The sequence below is a fragment of the Puma concolor genome, chromosome B4, assembly GCF_028749965.1.
Source record: "Puma concolor isolate L17-30 chromosome B4, mPumCon1.1.hap2, whole genome shotgun sequence".
NCBI classification, from domain to species: Eukaryota; Metazoa; Chordata; class Mammalia; order Carnivora; family Felidae; genus Puma; species Puma concolor.
Window position 1 is genome coordinate 24,858,759 of NC_141673.1, and position 18,265 is coordinate 24,877,023.

Here is an 18,265-nt window from a genome sequence, read left to right on the forward strand (position 1 = left end):
AGTTTGTTCTCTGTATTTATAGGTCTGATTCTGCTTTTTGTTTATTCATTTGTTTTTTTAGATTCTACATATAAGTGAAGCTATACAGTATTTGTCTTTTCCTTTCTGACTTGTTTCACTTAGCATAATACCCTCTAGGTCTATCCATTGTTGTTGAAAGTGGAAAAATTTCATCCTTTTTTATGGCTGTGTAATATTCCGTGTGTGTGTGTATGTGTGTGTGTGTGTGTACTAAGTCTCCCACTGAGAACTACTTGACATGTAGGGAACAAACAGCTTTCAAGGCATTGTAGAGCCTTGAAGTCAGTCGTAACTTGAGTCAAGGTCCAGGAGAAAAGGGAGATAGACATATTCCATGCTACTTTCCCTTTTGAGACATTTTCAAACTCTCAGGTTACTTTGGATAAGAGGATAGAAGCTGAACATTGTAGAAGAGATGAGCAAAAAGCAAGGAAGTTGAGTGGAGTTTTCAATAGTTTTTTGTTATTGTTGTTCTAGCCTTAGGTTTCCAGCTGGAATCCTTTGAAAGGGGGCACACCATAAGAGTGGGAACAAATCAGAGGTAGGCCAGTCTTCACAGTGTTTGAAACCCTGTCTCATGCCAGCTCAGTCCTTGATTGGATTTAGGTGATCTGTTCCTACTCTGACTGCTCTCTAGAAAAAATTAAATCATCTCTGGAAGAAGGTAACATCATCTAGAGCCTCTATATTTATCCATACGTATTTTCATGCAACCATTCACATACAATGTGTAACATTAAATAAAGAATTACTAGGCACACACAAGACCGTCAGAGATAAATCAACAATAGAAATAGGTTATGCATAGGCTATGCAGACTCGGAAGTTACATACAGGAGCTTTAAAATACTATAACCTATTCATGAAAATAGATGGCAAGGTGGAGAATTTGACTAGAGAACTGGAATCTGTAGAAAAGAACTAAGTAGAAATTCTAGAACTGAAAAATATAGTAACTAGGGCACTGAGTGGCTCAGTTCATGAAGCATCCGACTCGAGTTCAGCTCCGGTCATGATCTCCAAGTCATGAGATCGAGCCCTGAGTCAGGCTCCACACTCTCTTCCTTTCTTTCTCTGCCTCTCCCCTGCTCACATTCTCTCTCTTTAAGATATATATATATAACTAAAATTAAGAACACAATAGATGGTTTTAACTGCCAGTTGGACACAGCTGAAAGAGGATTAGTCAACTGGAAGAAAACGTAGTAGAAAATATTCAGGACCATGGATTTGTCCTTTTGGTGTCATGACCAAACTAAGCTAAGGAACGGGTTTTTCAGTATCTCACCAAAAAAATATCCATTGTTTTAGAGCGTAAGGATAAAAAAAAGCCCTTTTGAAGTGTAAGTACAATTTTTCGCTATTTTAATGTGTGTGGTTTTTATATTTTTGTTATAGGTTTTTAAAATAAGTATGTAAAAAGTAGTTGGTAAAATATAATATTGTCACAAATTTCTACTCGAAAGCCTCCCCTCAGCCTTTGAGCAAACAAAAATTATTCATATAGTATCTTATGGAGAATTCACATGTTCAGCGTACTCAGCTATGTAAATAGACCTTAGAATGAGAAAATAAGCAAAAATATTTAGATTCAAAATAGATACCCAGAGCTGGGTGGTAAAATATGTATTTTCGCACAGGGGAGCTCTTACTTTTAGTTGGGCTAATGGTTATAATATGTTTGGTAATCTTGTGAAGTTGTTCATCCCAAGTAAGAAATAGCAAATTAGAAAAGAAGTTACAGGTAAATTATTGAGGGATTTGTTTTGGCAGTAAATACCTTGTTTGATTTTATCTGAGACTCTGCTATGAATCATACCTTTGCTGTATGTACCACTAAGAAAAAAGAGGCTGTCAATTATGTCAATATTTTGACATCCTTTAATTATAGGATGCATCCTAATTTCAGAGATGTTAAAATGTGAAGGAAAAGGTAATCTTAGTTTTAAATTTCAGTTGTGTCATTTATTGTTTGTTTGGCTTTGGTCAGAGAACTTCTTTGAACCTGAAATAAGTGAAAATAAGTAGTGTAGTCTAGTCTTTAGAGTTAGGAAGACTAAATGAATTAAGAGATATAAAAGTGTCACGTATGGGGTATGCATTTTATACTATTAATTTGGCTTTCATTACTTCCTTCTAAAACTTGGCATTGTTACGGTAACAGGAAGGGGTTCCTGACAGCTAACCAAGGGGGGGGGGGGGGGGCGGAAACAGCAAAAATGTAAGATATTGGTTAAATAAGAACTTAAAAAAAAAATTCCTGTTGGAGCCATTTAATGAGGTTCCAATATCATTCTTTATCTCTCCCCACCCCCCTCTACCCCACCTATCATGTACATACATTCGTACATATGTATGTATGTATGTAGGCTCCACACCCAGTATGGAGTCCAGTGTGGGGCTTGAACTCATGACCCTGAGATCAAGACCTGAGCTGAGGTCAAAAGTCTGATGCTTAACCAACTATGCCACCCAGGCGCCCCTGGCATCCCCCATTTATATATAAAGATATCACTGACTGTTTTCAATGTGGTGATTGATATTTATAATAATGGTACCTATGCATCAAAATCATTCTGATATTTTTATTTATTTTTAATTTTTTTTAACATTTATTCATTTTTTTTTTTAATTTTTTTTTTTTTTTCCAAACGTTTTTTATTTATTTTTGGGACAGAGAGAGACAGAGCATGAACAGGGGAGGGGCAGAGAGAGAGGGAGACACAGAATCGGAAACAGGCTCCAGGCTCTGAGCCATCAGCCCAGAGCCTGACGCGGGGCTCGAACTCACGGACCGCGAGATCGTGACCTGGCTGAAGTCGGACGCTTAACCGACTGCGCCACCCAGGCGCCCCAAACATTTATTCATTTTTGAGAGAGAGCGAGAGCATGGCAGGTGGGGAGAGAGGGAGACACAGACTCTGAATTGATAATTTTATTATATTGGTTTTTAAAAAGCGCATTTTAGGAAAATTTCTGATCCTCCTAAATTCATTTGTTATGCTTAAAACCTCTATCTTTATTTAGTTTTGTAGAATTCCTGCTCTTCTGATAGTGCTGCATAAATATAGCATTAATCAGAATGAGTGGATCTTTTTGTTTTTTATTTTTATTTGTTTTTTTTTTTTTTTTTTTTTTTTTTTTTTACCGTTTATTTGGAGAGAGAGCGGGCGCAAGAGCAGGTGAGGGGCAGAGAGAATCCCAAGCAGGCCCCATGCTGCCAACACAGAGCCCAATGCAGGGCTTCAACTCACAAATGGTGATATCATGACCTGAGCGGAAGTCGAGAGTCAAACGCTTAATTGACTGAGCCACCCAGGTGCCCCAGAGTGAATGAATCCTTTTAAAGAAGGGGTTGGATAAAGAAGATGCGGTTTGTATATACAATGGAATACTACTTGGCAATGAGAAAGAATGAAATCTGGCCATTTGTAACAACATGGATGGAACTGGAGAGTATTATGCTAAGTGAAATAAGTCAGGCAGAGAAAGACAGATATCATATGTTTTTACTTATATGTGGATCCTGGGAAACTTAACAGAAGACCAGGGGGGAGGGGAAGGGGGAAAAAAAAGTTACAGAGAGGGAAGGAAGCAAACCATAAGAGACTCTTAAATACTGAGAACAAACTGAGGGTTGATGGGGGTTGGGGGAGAGGGGAAAGTGGGTGATAGGCATTGAGGCACCTTTTGGGATGAGCACTGGGTATTGTATGGAAACTAATTTGGCAATAAATTATATATATAAAAAAATAAGGGGTTGGACTTTGTGATGTTTGGTGGACATGAAAATTCCTTATTATATTCCTAGTTTGAAGATTGCCAGTAAATTCTGAATGACATTTTCCTTGAGCTTTAAAATATTTTATAGCCTTAATTTTGTGTTCATTCTCTTCTGTTCTTTCAGGAATTTTCAAGTCACATTCAGTTGATAGGATGAAAAAATTCAAGAGACGGCTATCCCTCACTCTTCGAGGAAGCCAAACTATTGATGAATCATTGTCTGAATTGGCGGAACAAATGACTATTGAAGAAAATAGCAGCAAGGATAATGGTAAATATTTGGGGGCTGGGGAGGAGAGGGAAGGAGAGATGCTTCCCCCTTTTAATTACTTTGCAAAGTGTAAGCTTTCTTTTCTGATAAGTTCCTGTTAGCTTCCTTGTGTTTATTTCTTTGTCTTGTTCTCTGGTTCTTAGGAAACAGAAGACAACATAACTTTTTCTTGCTTACTTACTGGAGCAGTGTTACTTACTCCACTAGTACTACTTGAAACCTCCTCCTGGTCTCTAACCCTTGTGGATTCTTCTGTCCCATTTATCTTTCCATTTTTCATTGGCTCTTAAATAAGAATACCTTATATAATATTGTCCTAGTTGTTAAATAACTATTTTTAAGTTAACCTAAGTTAATACAGCTTAAAAGTATATAGTAAGTTTGTGAAATTCCTGTTTGGGGCTTCATCATAGTTTTAGGACGTTATATATGCATATTGACTAGATGACACGGTTCATCACGTGAGTGAATTATACTTATATTTACTGCAGAATCTGTTCATAGTATTGAGAGCACTTGATAGGCATGTAACATTTCATATTTGGTAGTTCTTTTTACAATGTAAAGCAGTAGTTCACATATGGTGACATAAAATGAAAAGAGCTTGTTAAATTGAGCAGATTAAAATGTAAAATCCTGATGAAATTCACAGAGCAAGGTTACATATTCCAAAGTGAAACAGCCCTAGGGATGTCATAATAATATCCAGGAAGGGGTTACCGGAATGGCTGCCAGTATATCATGATGCACACATTCTATGACAAGCCTTTCTTTCCTGTGCCTAAAATTCTTCTGTTAGAGATTTGTGGCAGTGGGTGAACGCATGAATACCTCTGCCCCCTAAATGCAAGTGTCCTTGTTGTGAGAGAGGGAAAAGTATAAGGGAAAGGGCTCCAGACTTTAAGTTAAAAGTCATAGATTGGAATTTGGGATACACTAACACTTACTTACTAGTTAATATGACTCTGAGTAACTAATTGATCCTACTCAGGCTTTAGTTGATCAGGGTCATTATTTACTCAAGTTTATCTGGCTGATTGTAATATGAGAGAGAAGACATAGATGAATTCAGTAGAAAATACATTTTTAAATCATAATTTGAATATAACTTCTGTGTAGGAGGGGGACACATCTTGCATTTGGGTCAAAACTCAAAGACAGTTTTATAATGTCTTACTTTTTTTCTTCTTGCCAAAAGCAAAATCCTTAATTCCCTCAGACCCTCTTTGAATTTTTGGTGTTTTAATTAAGCCCTGAGTATTTGTTCTTATGATTAAATAGTCTTGCAAGCACACTGTACATCTTGATAGGTTCTGGGTCAGGTTCTTAATGGGTATTTGACTATAAGACAAACCTCTCCTTAAAAAAAAGAAGGCACCTGGGTGGCTCAGTTGGTTGAGCATCTGACTCTTGATTTCAGCTCAGGTCATGATCCCACAGTGCGTGAGACTGAGCTCTGTGTCGGGTTCTGCGCTGACAGCGTGGAGTCTGCTTGGGATCCTCTCTCTCCCTCTTTCTTTGCCCTTCTCCCACTTGTGCTTTCTCTCTCAAAGTCAATAAACTTTAAAAAAAAAAAAAAAGAAGAAGAATTTGGATCAAAGAAATGGACATCCTTCTTGGAGAGCTAATTAATATTTTAGATTATTTGCATATTTTCTGGAATATTTTAGTATTGTCCTAAAACATGCTTAATTTATAATGAGTGGTGAAATGATGAAAAAATTTTTTCAAGTGGTATATATTATTTACTTTATTAAAATTTTATTATAATAGTGACTTTAACAAGGAGTAAAGAAGAGGAAATAGGATCTCTTACTGAGTTTTCTCTTCAGTTACTTGAAATAATACTTGAAGATGTTATAATAGACATGGATTTCTCTGGGGATGCAGAGATTGTTAGCGTAGGCTGTTTCTGAGTTACAATCTGCTGTTGCTTACACGCTTATGTGTATTGGCACATGGATTTCACCAATAGCTTTGACAAAGATTCTACACCTTTTTGGTTATTTATCAGTGCCTGTGAGCTGGTTCCAATATATTCTTTATGGAATTTATCTTAGAATATAAAAAGCTCCTAAGATAGCTGGCACACACAGTCCGCATCTGAATATGGTTTAATGAATAAGAAATGGTAGACTGGTATTATTTAATTTTTAATAATTATAGATTCAAAGGAAGTTGCAAACATAGGGCAGGGAGGTCTCTTGTGCCCTTCTCTCAGTTCCCTCCTTTGGTTACATCTTCCTTAACTATTGAACTTTATCAAACCTAGGAAATTAACACGGGAATAAAGTGTGAGTATAGTTTTGTGTCATTTTATCACATGTAGATTCATGTAACCACTGCTGCAATCAGGATAAAGAGGTATTTCAGTACCACAAGGAGATCCCTCTCATGCTACTTAACAGTTATTCCACTTCCTTACCTCCCACCATCTCTGATCTCTCAGAGTGGTATCTTTAAAACGTGAGTGAGATCATATTACTACCTGCTTCAAAGCTACCATAACTGATTTCAATGTCAGAATAAAATTTGAACTTTTGTAGTTACATACAAACCTGCTTATCTCTCTGCCCTCACTAAATAACAATTATGTACTACAGCTACACTTGCCTTCTTTGTGTTCTTCTAACAGAGTGTTTCTAAAGTTTGATCTCTGGGTCAGCAACAATCAGCATCACCTGAGAATTTGTTAGAGATGAAAATTTTTGGATTCCACATCAGACCTACTGAGTCAGGAAGTCAGGGGCTAGGAGTTAGCAATCTTCTATTTTAACAAGTCTCTGAAGGTGATTCTGAAACATGCTAAAGTTTGAGGACCACTGTTCTAGCAAGTCAGATTCCTGCCACATGTTGACTTTTGCAGTGGCTTTACCCTTTGTCTGGAATATCTTTTAACTCACCATCACCTATCTTCCCAGGATTGGCTCATTTTTCCATTTATATCTGTGCCAAAAAGACTTCTATAGAGAGAACTTTACTTAGTGTCTAGTGTAAAATAGCCACGCCTTTATTTTCTGTTCTTTTTTAATCTTTTGCATATTGCCTATCATCTAATATTTTTCTTATTCATTAGTTTCTTGTTTCCCCTCCATAAAATCTTATAATCTTAGAGAGTAGTACCTTGTTTATTTTGTTCACCTGTTGATGCCCGGGACCTGGAATGGTAGGCACACAATAAAAGTCCCCTGAATAATTGAATGTTTTATGATCTCTTTTTTTTTTAAGTTGTATTATTCCTCAAGACTGTAAAAGTTCTATTCCCCACAGCAACTTTGCTATAGGCAGATTATCAATGTATTTTATTATGATTCCAGATAAGAAACATGACAACCTTGGAAGAGAAAAGTTTTTTTATGTGTTCTAGCTTGTATCCTACACTGTTTGACTATTTAATTTTTGCATTTGTATCAGATACCCCTCCCTATTCATTATGAAATCATTCATTATTATACTAGGTTTAAGTTAAGATCCCCCAAATCCTTGATCAGCCAGCTACTGCCAAGGAATGTACAGGCCATGGGACACTTTGGACAGATGTTATCCATTACTAGTTAGGTACTTTTCCTTTTTCCAGTCTGGTATTCTACCCAAATTAGATAACTTGGGCTTTGTCTGAGTCCCGAGGATGCGTTGGCCCCATCCTCCCTCTCCCATCTTATATGCAACCATTATCAGTAGAAGTGCAGGCCATGTGGGCTTTTGTTCTTGGTGTCTGATAAACCTTTACAGGTAGGAGAAATACTCACATCGGGAGATATTCTTACTCCTGATTAGCAGCTACGAAAGAAGAGCTGGCTCCATTTTAGAGAAGATACTCAGAGAAGCCCCCTTCCTTTTAAAATTCCTTGACTACTACCAGTAAAAACATAATTCTAATACAAAAGACTACTTATGTGTCACAGAAGACTTTATTGTGTCCTTAACCTGTTTTAGAGCTCTTCTTTAGAGGTGCAAAGGAATCATGAGATTCCTTGTAAACATTACAAAACAGGATTTCTCCCATTTACAATTAAATAACTTTTTAAGTATTATATATTTTAAATGTTTCTGCTTATTTATAAGTGTGATTTCTTAAAAAAAACTCTTTATATTAAAAATCCCAAATTTTGGGTAAATTTCAGAGCCACTGATTTGATCTTTGCTTAAGTACTTCTGTTTTATTCATTAACTAACAAACCTTTTGAATGTCTAGCAAATAGAGATATAAATTCCCTCAGGCCAGGACCATGTATTTTTACACACACACACACACACACACGCGCGCATGCGCGCACATATATATATATGTATATATACATATATATGTAGCATTTGTAACCATAAGACATATATGAAGTTAGTAAATATAGGAGCAGTTTGGAAACAAGCTTGGGATATATTAAAATAAGCAAATGGTTAAAAAAAACCTCTGGGCTATAATAGTAGTTCTGTGATTGCTAACCAATTTGGTTACATAAGAAATGGATACTGAAGTTATTCGACCAATTTCAAATAGTAAAGTATTTTCTATAAGTATTTTTCATAGAAATTATTTTAATTCTGGTACTTTGTTTAGATAGCCAAAGAATTCTTAAATGTTACTGATCTCATAAACCTTTTGTTTTCTGTTTTGCTTTCTCAATCCTTCTCATGTGATCCTGAATCTTGGGCTGGTAATGGAATGATTTTGGATACTGTGAACCACAGAGCCTATTGTGAAGAATGGCAGGCCTCCAACCTCTCACAGTATGCATTCCTTCCTCCACCAGTACACAGGATCCTTCAAGAAGCCCCCGTTGCGGAGACCACATAGTGTTATTGGAGGAAGCCTTGGATCCTTCATGGCAATGCCCAGAAATGGAAGCCGACTAGGTAATTTAACGGTCTTTTTTTTTTTCCCCCTAGAGGTCATGTACATAGCTAGATTATAGTTGTATGGAAATCAGCTTTTATTATCTGATTTTTCTTGTAAGATAAAAATCAAGTTGAAAATAACAGAGGTAGCAGGAAGATGGAAGGCTCTAGAGAGGTGATAGCACTGACACTACAGAGCAGTAACATTTGAAAACCTGTCCACCAGAAAGAAAACAAAACCCTTAAGAGATGGATGCAAGATTTCAAGGTGAACAGCAGCTTGCTTAATTTAGGGTCATACCACAGTAACTCCAGATTGTCACCATGCAATAGCCCGGTGTGGTAATTAGTATCCATGATTATCCCCTGAGTTCTCATTCTTAGGTCACTGTGTCATTGTAAGTATTCAGGAAAAATACATATCTACAAGTTTCTTTTTATCTCTCTGGTATTTTTTTTTTTAACATTTATTTGAGAGAGAGAGAGCGAGCGAGCGTGAGCAGGGGAGGGCAGAGAGAGAGGGAGACTCAGAATCTGAAGCAGACTCCAGGCTCTGAGCCGTCAGCACAGAGCCTGATGTGGGGCTTAAACTCACAAACTGTGAGATCGTGACCTGAGCCAAAGTCGGAAGCTTAACCGACTGAGTCACCCAGGCATCCCATCTCTGGTCTCTTTTGATGGCATCTTACTATCATGCTTTGATTTTTTTAAGTAAAATAATTTTATAGTCTCATGGCATAATTATATTAACTGAAGTTTCTGAGGGTTTTATTTTGCTGCTTGCTTTATCTCCTTCCTTTGTCATGGTAGATTATTTCTTCATTTGTTTTGTTCATTTGGGGAGTATGAGCTTATCTCTTGTGGGGTTTTATCTAGGGGAGAAATGTATGAAGGTTTTATCCTCATAGGTGTAACCCTACAGAATGGTGTACTGGAGTAGGCTCACACTGGTTCATGAGAGATGATTGTTAAGTTTTCAGGAATTTTGCAAGCTGGTTGTTAAATATAGCCATTATTAAAATTTAAATTATATAAATCTGTAATTAAGTAAGCTAATTAAAAACAAAGGTAATGAATACTTAAAACTCATTATTTCCTAATTATTTTACTACACTTTACTATTACCTCTGCTTTCGGGGTTATTTCTGTTATAGCTGTATAATCAAAATTTTATGTAATGGCATGTACATTTCTTCCCAACTACGTGCTCAGTGATGGTCATATTGTAACTTGAAGTTGGCCGTGTAGGGAGTGTTTACCCCACAGAAATTGGAGAACACTTCAGATCAGGATTTGATTTATAGTTTCGCTGTCTAGTCCAGGGATTGGCAAACTTTTCTGTAAAGGGCCAGATTGTAAATTTTTTGGGTTTTATGGGCCACATGTTGTCTCTATTGCATATTCTTTTTCTTTTAAAATAACTCTTTAAAGATGCAGAAAGTATTTTTAGTTTAGGAGCCATATAAAAACATGTCACATTTGCTGATCTTTGGTCTGAATTTAAGAAAATGGTATTGAAAATGTTAGTAATGCAGATTAAACTTAAAAGTGTATTGTATCTGTAGCTGTTACAGTTGTAAGTGGCACAAAATTGAGCCATTTATTCTTTTAGTACTTGAAAACCATTACCTGATTCAGCAAAGAAGTGCTCATACACGTGACAAATGAATGAAACTTTGACATAATCCTTAATTATTTCACTTTTGTCTTATTAACGGAAATGAAAATGAACATGATAATCATGTTGGAACTACATTTGTTCGTTAATGACATGAGTAATTTCTTAGTTGAGTCAGGTGGTACTCAAGTATTTATTCATAGTCTGAGATTAACATGCTCCTGTGGTCCTTGTACAGGAGAACAGATTTATTTAAGTCTGTCCTTTACTGAAGATGTACTACTTTGAGAGTCTTGTGCCTTTCTTTGGGAGGCTCTCACTTGCACCTAGGACAGCCAGCGCTTCATCTTTTATCCTAGTGTGGTGGCTAAACCCATGCACCTTCTTACCAAGATCAGCAACCCTTCCTCAGGAGAGTGACAGAGTCCATTACGCATAACAGCTTTTGGCTCTTACTTCTCTGTCTTCGCTTCCTCAGTGTTGTGCCTATATTCTTGTAAACTCAGCTATACATTTAAAAATATTATTGCATTTTAGGGGCGCCTGGGTGGCGCAGTCGGTTAAGCGTCCGACTTCAGCCAGGTCACGATCTCGCGGTCCGTGAGTTCGAGCCCCGCGTCGGGCTCTGGGCTGATGGCTCGGAGCCTGGAGCCTGTTTCTGATTCTGTGTCTCCCTCTCTCTCTGCCCCTCCCCCGTTCATGCTCTGTCTCTCTCTGTCCCAAAAATAAATAAACGTTGAAAAAAAAAAATTAAAAAAAAAAAAAAATAAATAAAAATATTATTGCATTTTAATCAACATTTTCTTGAAGGAGGTAGATGTTCAGATTTTGCTGGAAGTTGAAGGCATGATTAAATCATCTTTAGCATTTTAAAAGTGTGACAGAAAAGAATACTTGGCCTCAGATGTGTCGGATACCATCAGATTAGGAATCAGTTCCCAGTGCACTGACTTTTATTGCCAAGTTAATTTTTTGTTTAAATCTTAGTATGAAATTTCTCCAGAAATCTTTGCGTAATAAAAGTGTGTTCTTAAATTACATATCTATTAAAAATCATTATATTTGTAACTACTTACCAGTGTAAGAATTTTCTCAATAATGTGTTATCAGGACAAAAAACAAAAATACAGGAATTCTGAGACTGATTTGATAAGATCCTTGACTTCAGTTTTTTGTTAAACAGTTCTCATTTTCACAAGCAAATATTCATTAAAAATAAAAATTTATAGCTATAAAATACTATTTTTTTTACATGTTGGTATTTCATATAATCTTTCATTTGAAAGAAGAGGTGCAGTTATCTAGTCCATTCTTTGATTTTTAGTTAATAATCAATTTTAGATTATTTGTTGACTACTTTTTTTTTTTAATGTTTTTACGTATTTATTTTGAGAGAGAGAGAGAACATGAACAGGGGAGGGGCAGAAAGAGGAGGAGAGAGAGAATCCCAAGCAGGCTCTGGCTGTAGCACTAGCTCGACATGGGGCTCAATCTCACAAACCGTGGGATCATGACCTGAGCCGAAACCAAGAGTTGGAGGCTTAACCAACTGTGCCACCCAGGTGCTCCTGTTAAGTACTTTCTAAATATCAGACACTTTTTTAAGTTGGGGAATACTAAAGTGAATAAGCTAAATCATGCCTCCAATGATCTCATAAGTTGGTGTAAAATCCCATGAAACAAAAAAATGCTTTTCAGTGCAATGGGAGCAGTAGGTGTGGGTACAGTAGTCATCTGTGTCTGAGAGTAGAAGAGATTTCACTGAGTAATGACAAATGAGCATAGTTTTGAAGAATGAGCTCACCAAATTGGTAAATTGGGGAAAGCCATCTCTTATGGATACAACAGTGGGGTGGGGAGTATGTTAAAGCACTCTAGCATGAAACAACCTACTTGTGGGGGCAATGACTAATTCTGTAAAGAGAACCAGTGGTAAGAGATCTGTTTGAGATCTAGTATGTGTTTCTGGTGGGCAACTCTTGCTATATGAATTACAGGATGATTGACAAGTGCAAATATAGAGCAAGTATATAAGTATACAAATTTTTCAGTATACCCAGATAGAATTAATCTTCCTCCTCTCTCATTTAACTTTTATCCTTAAAAAAAAGACAAAAAAACAAAACCATAACCCACTTGTATGGTAATTTAAATATGTTTTTTACTTCAAACAGATTTTTGGTGGTCACAGACTTATTTCTGCAGTTAAATGGATACTCAATGAATAATTTTTGAATTGTTCTTTTATTTTTTAACACTAGAGAGGGAAAGCTGCATTAGTGGCTTTGAAAACTTTTTCTTTTTAAGAATATTCAAAGAAGTTATTTGTCTGTAGACCCAATGACACATTATCTAATGGAAAAGTACTAAACTAAAAAGGCAAAAGACTAGGTTTCTATTTTAGCTCTGCCTCTAAGCTGTGTAACCTTTGAAAATCATTTAACCTTTCAAAGTCTCAGTTTCCAGATCTGGAAAATCAGAGAACTAAGAAATCCTCAAGTGTTATTTCCAGCCTATAATTTTATTATTCAGCTCTTGATAATAACTTGAATGTTAATTTTTTCCATAGTTTTTCATAATCTCAGAGTGTGAAAGCATTTCTCACTACTGTTTCAAGACATCTGAATTATATTTTGATCTGTTAGCTATATACCTAGAACACCCAGAATGTAAGACTTCTTATGCTATGATTTTTATCATAGCTGTCTTTATCATCTTGGCTGTCTGTATCTTAGTTGTAGTGATAATAAATTATGTGATACATAGTAGGGTATAATACATCTCTCCCAACATAAGTGATGTTTCATTTTCTGATACAGATATTGTTCATGAAAATCTAAAAATGGGATCAGATGGTGAGAGTGACCAAGCTTCTGGGACATCATCTGATGAAGTACAGTCACCTACGGGTGTTTGTCTTAGAAATCGTATACATAGACGGATCTCAATGGAGGTAACCATTTAAAAAAATTAAAACGTACCTGCATTTGTGTGTTTGTGTATATAAATACACATATATATCAAACAGAGTAAATGCCCATTTGAAAATTTTCATGAAGGCAAATGACATTGTAAGAAAATTTAGTATGGTCTTGTGAATATTTCCTTTTTTCCAATTATCTACTATGCCAAGGCAAGTATACATTAATTATATTTAACATTCTGCAAAACATATGTAAGGGTCTGTTGTAGTGGAAATGTGAATTTTCAAAAATACTGGAAATTCAGAATGATACTTTAGCAAAGTTTTCTTTTTAGAAAATAGGATTTTAATTATATTTTTGAGGTTCATCTGGATACTTAATACTTTATATTTTATTTCAGATTTCAAAATGTATACATAAAATAAGCATCAGCTTTTTTTGTTTTGTTTTTGTTTTTGCTTTATATTGTAAATATGGTTATCATTTCCTTTATGGCTTATTATACCTACTATTGTAGAACATATAAGTTATTTCCCCATGTAAAAGAATTAATAGTTTATATATAACCTTGAGATTGGAAGCTGATTGTGAATGTTCTTATTTTGGTATATACTATAGATTAAAATAGTTTTCTCCAAAAAAATTGAACATGTTTTGAATTAAGAATATTGGGGTTTTTGGTGCTTTTGAGTTGACATTACAATGCTTAGGGTCTCTGTCCCATTGGTTGATTGCATTTTCATTGATAAAAGGTTGTTTCTAAAGCAGTTAAGTAAAACAGTATCAGTTTTCTAAATGATAAATTAATATTTTTAACTCTTGAGATCACCTTGATATCTGTTCATATCACTGTATAAATTATATCACAATAATAATGAAAATATTTTCTTCATCATATATATGGTTTTATCATATGTTTAAAGTTTATTTACTATTAAGATCTATCGTCTGGACTTTCTAACTCTTTTATTGAGCTGTGTTTATTTCCCCCCCAAAGGTGACCCACTCTTGATGATATTCTTACTTTCATATATTTTAATAGCTGAAGAAAGACTTCTTTCTTAACATCCTCCACATCTTGCACATCATTATATATTATTATTCAGGATGTTTTTGGATGTTACTTTCTGTGTATTCTTCTATATAAATTTTAAATATATTTTTTTAATGTTTATTTTGAAAGCGAGAACGCACACATGTGCATGGGCAGGAGTGAGGGGCAGAAAGAGAGGGAGAGAGAATCCCAAATAGGCTCCAAACTGTCAGCCCAGAGCCTGATGCGGGGCTTGATCCCACGACTTTGAGATCATGCATGACCTGAGCCAAAATCAAGAGTCAGATGCTTAGTGACTAAGCCACCCAGGGCCCCCTTAAATATCGTGTTCTAATAATAATGTTATTGTGATTTGTTTGGGATTATGTAAAACTAACAAACCATTATCTTTTAATTATTTAGTATTACCATTTGGTAACATGGTATATATTTCAATACTTGATATCTCTCAGTAAATATTTACATAGTTCTTATACATCTCACTTTTGTTTTTTGGTTTGGTTACTATCATGAATAGTAGAGATTTTTTTACATGTTTGTTTATTATTGAGAGAGAGCAGGGGAGGGGCAGAGAGAGAGGGAGACAGAGCAGTGGGCTCTGTGCTGAGAGTGGAGAGCCGATGCAGGGCTCGGACTCAAGAGCTGTGAGATCATGACCTAAGCTGAAGTTGGACACTTAACTGGCTGAGCCACCCAGGCACCCCAGGGATTTATTTTTTATAGGATTTATGTATTTTGGTATGATAACGTAGGAAAGATTCCCTTTTGATTTCTCAGTTCACATTTTGTAATTAAATGGAATAGATGGTGCCTGGGTGGCTCAGTCTGTTAAGTGTCCAACTTTGGCTCAGGTCATGATCTCACGGTTCATGGGTTAAAGCCCTGTGTCGGGCTCTGTGCTGACAGCTGGAGCCTGCTTCAGATTCTGTGTCTCCTCTCTCTCTGCTCCTCACCCACTCAAGCTCTGTCTCTCTCAGAAATAAAAAATAAACATCAAAAAATTAACAACAACAAAAAAGGAATAGAAGTGCGTTTTTCTAAAACCCACCCTTTATCCCACCTAACTGTGGTGAATTTTACATATATATATATATGTATATTTTACATATATATATATATATATATATAGCTACTCTAATCTTTATTATTTCCTGCCTTCTACTAGGTTTGGACATTGTTTTTCTTTTTCTAGCTTCTTTAGGTATATAAAGTTAAGTTGTTTATTTGAGATTTTTCTTGCTTTTTATTTATTTCCATTGACATAGCATTAATAAAAGATTTCAGTTGTCTCGCTGTGCTTGTGCACAAAACTTTATCTACTTGGTTGTTACTTAAACCAGTCACATTTTGTGGTAGTTTTTTCCTCTTCCTACAAAGTACAAATCATGTCTAAGAAACTTCCATGTAAAATATACCAACAAAAGGACTCAGAAATAACGGAGTTGCAGAGTACCATTTCTGTAGAACTCTGTTGTATACTTCTGCTTACAGTAAATATATTTGCATTCAGATATTATATATAATCAACATGGGTAACTTTGAAACTATAATAAAACTTAACAATTACTTATTAATAAACAGTACAGTAGAACCTATGAATTCAAAAGTAAAATGCCCTTGTCTCTTCTATTTGTGATTACAAATACCTTTTTTCCCTTTTTTTTCTTTTTAAAGGATTTAAATAAACGGTTATCATTGCCTGCAGATATCAGAATACCTGATGGGTATCTTGAAAAGTTGCAGATAAACAGTCCACCATTTGATCAACCAATGAGCCGAAGGTCTCGTAGAGCTTCTTTAGTAAGTTTTCAGTCTCCTATACCTATGCCATCCAGTCTCCTTGTTTGATTTTCTGGGTGTAAACACTTTATATTAATTTTTATATTGCTTTTTGAATAACTAAATTTTATTACATTGCCTTTTGGATTTTATCTTTTTCCAATTCTTTAAGGGTTTAAAGATGCATATTGGAATACAATTTAAGCTATATTCTGTTTTATTTTTAGAAATTTTTTTGATATATGCTAGATGTACAGAATATGTATTATAGAAATATATATTAATATATACTAGATATACAGAAAAGTACATAAACCATAATTATATAGCTCAATGTATTTTGCAAAGTTAACATACCTATGTAACCAGTACCTAGATCAATAAAATTCCAAAAATCACAGAAACCCTATCCTGCCACTTCTCTGTTCACTTTCTACTCCTACTTCCTCAACTGTAGCCACATCCCTGCCTTCCAATGCCAAAGATTAGGTTTACCCATGTTTCCCCATATTATGCTCATAGTATGTTTTAATATCTCAAAAGACTTTTTTTAAATCCTCATTTATGTACACATTCTTACTTTTAAAATGCTTTTAGTGGGGGCGCCTGGGTGGCGCAGTCGGTTAAGCGTCCGACTTCAGCCAGGTCACGATCTCGCGGTCCGGGAGTTCGAGCCCCGCATCGGGCTCTGGGCTGGTGGCTCAGAGCCTGGAGCCTGTTTCCGATTCTGTGTCTCCCTCTCTCTCTCTGCCCCTCCCCCGTTCATGCTCTGTCTCTCTCTGTCCCAAAAATAAACGTTGAAAAATAAATAAATAAATAAATAAATAAATAAATAAATAAATAAATAAAATAAAATAAAATGCTTTTAGTTCTGCTTATTCATATTAAATTACGTTTTAGGGCGCCTGGGTGGCGCAGTCGGTTAAGCGTCCGACTTCAGCCAGGTCACGATCTCGCGGTCCAGGAGTTCGAGCCCCGCGTCGGGCTCTGGGCTGATGGCTCAGAGCCTGGAGCCTGTTTCCGATTCTGTGTCTCCCTCTCTCTCTGCCCCTCCCCCGTTCATGCTCTGTCTCTCTCTGTCCCAAAAATAAATAAACGTTGAAAAAAAAAAATTTTTAAATTACGTTTTATACAAATGTATAAAAATGTATGCAAGTTTACGTATATTTTACAATCCACATGGAAGTATACAGTATGTATTTGTTTTTTGATTGGGCTCTTTTGCTCAATGTTCTCGTGTATTTATCTAGTTTGTGTGCATAGTTCATTTGTTCTTTTTGTTTCACGACATTCCATTGTATACTATACTTTATCTAGTCTCCTGTTGATAGACATTTAAACTTTGGGTTGTTTTTTAGTTCTAGGTTATTACCAAATAGTGGTTCTGTTATCACTCTTGTACCTGTATTTTGGTTAATACATGTAGTCATTTCTTTTTTTTTTAATTTTTTTTTTTCAACATTTATTTATTTTTGGGACAGAGAGAGACAGAGCATGTACGGGGGAGGGGCAGAGAGAGAGGGAGACACAGAATCGGAAACAGGCTCCAGGCTCTGAGCCATCAGCCCAGAGCCTGATGCGGGGCTCGAACTCACGGAGCGCGAGATCGTGACCTGGCTGAAGTCGGACGCTTAACCGACTGCGCCACCCAGGCGCCCCTACATGTAGTCATTTCTGTTGGGTACATACTTAGGAGTGGAACTTTTGGAACTGATTGTATGCATATGTTAGCTATTTTTTTTTTTAAGTTTACTTATTTTTGAGAGAGAACACAAGCAAGGGAGGGCAGAGAGGGGGTGGGGGGAGAGGGAGAATCCCAAGCAGGCTCTGCACGGACAGTGTGGAGCCTGACGCAGGGCTCAATCCCACAAACCTTATAAGGTCACAACCCAAGTTGAAATCAAGAGTCGGATGCTCAACCGACTGAGCCACCCAGGCACCCCTTCAGCTTTCCTAAATACTGTCAAAAGGCTTTCCCA

The 18,265-nt window shown here is 36.2% G+C and overlaps 1 protein-coding gene across 4 annotated transcripts in view; it reads left to right on the top strand.

Moving 5' to 3' along the window:
- CDK17 (cyclin dependent kinase 17) overlaps positions 1 to 18,265 on the top strand; it is a 113,562-nt gene that overhangs the window by 70,274 nt on the left and 25,023 nt on the right. For all 4 annotated transcript variants that reach the window (XM_086712594.1, XM_086712595.1, XM_086712596.1 and 1 more), the window contains 4 exons: positions 3,929 to 4,075; positions 8,765 to 8,929; positions 13,349 to 13,482; positions 16,182 to 16,307. In XM_086712594.1, coding sequence (XP_086568720.1) covers positions 3,958 to 4,075; positions 8,765 to 8,929; positions 13,349 to 13,482; positions 16,182 to 16,307 — 543 coding nt within the window. In that variant the 5' untranslated portion in view covers positions 3,929 to 3,957. Of the gene's footprint in view, positions 1 to 3,928; positions 4,076 to 8,764; positions 8,930 to 13,348; positions 13,483 to 16,181; positions 16,308 to 18,265 lie in introns of those variants that run through there.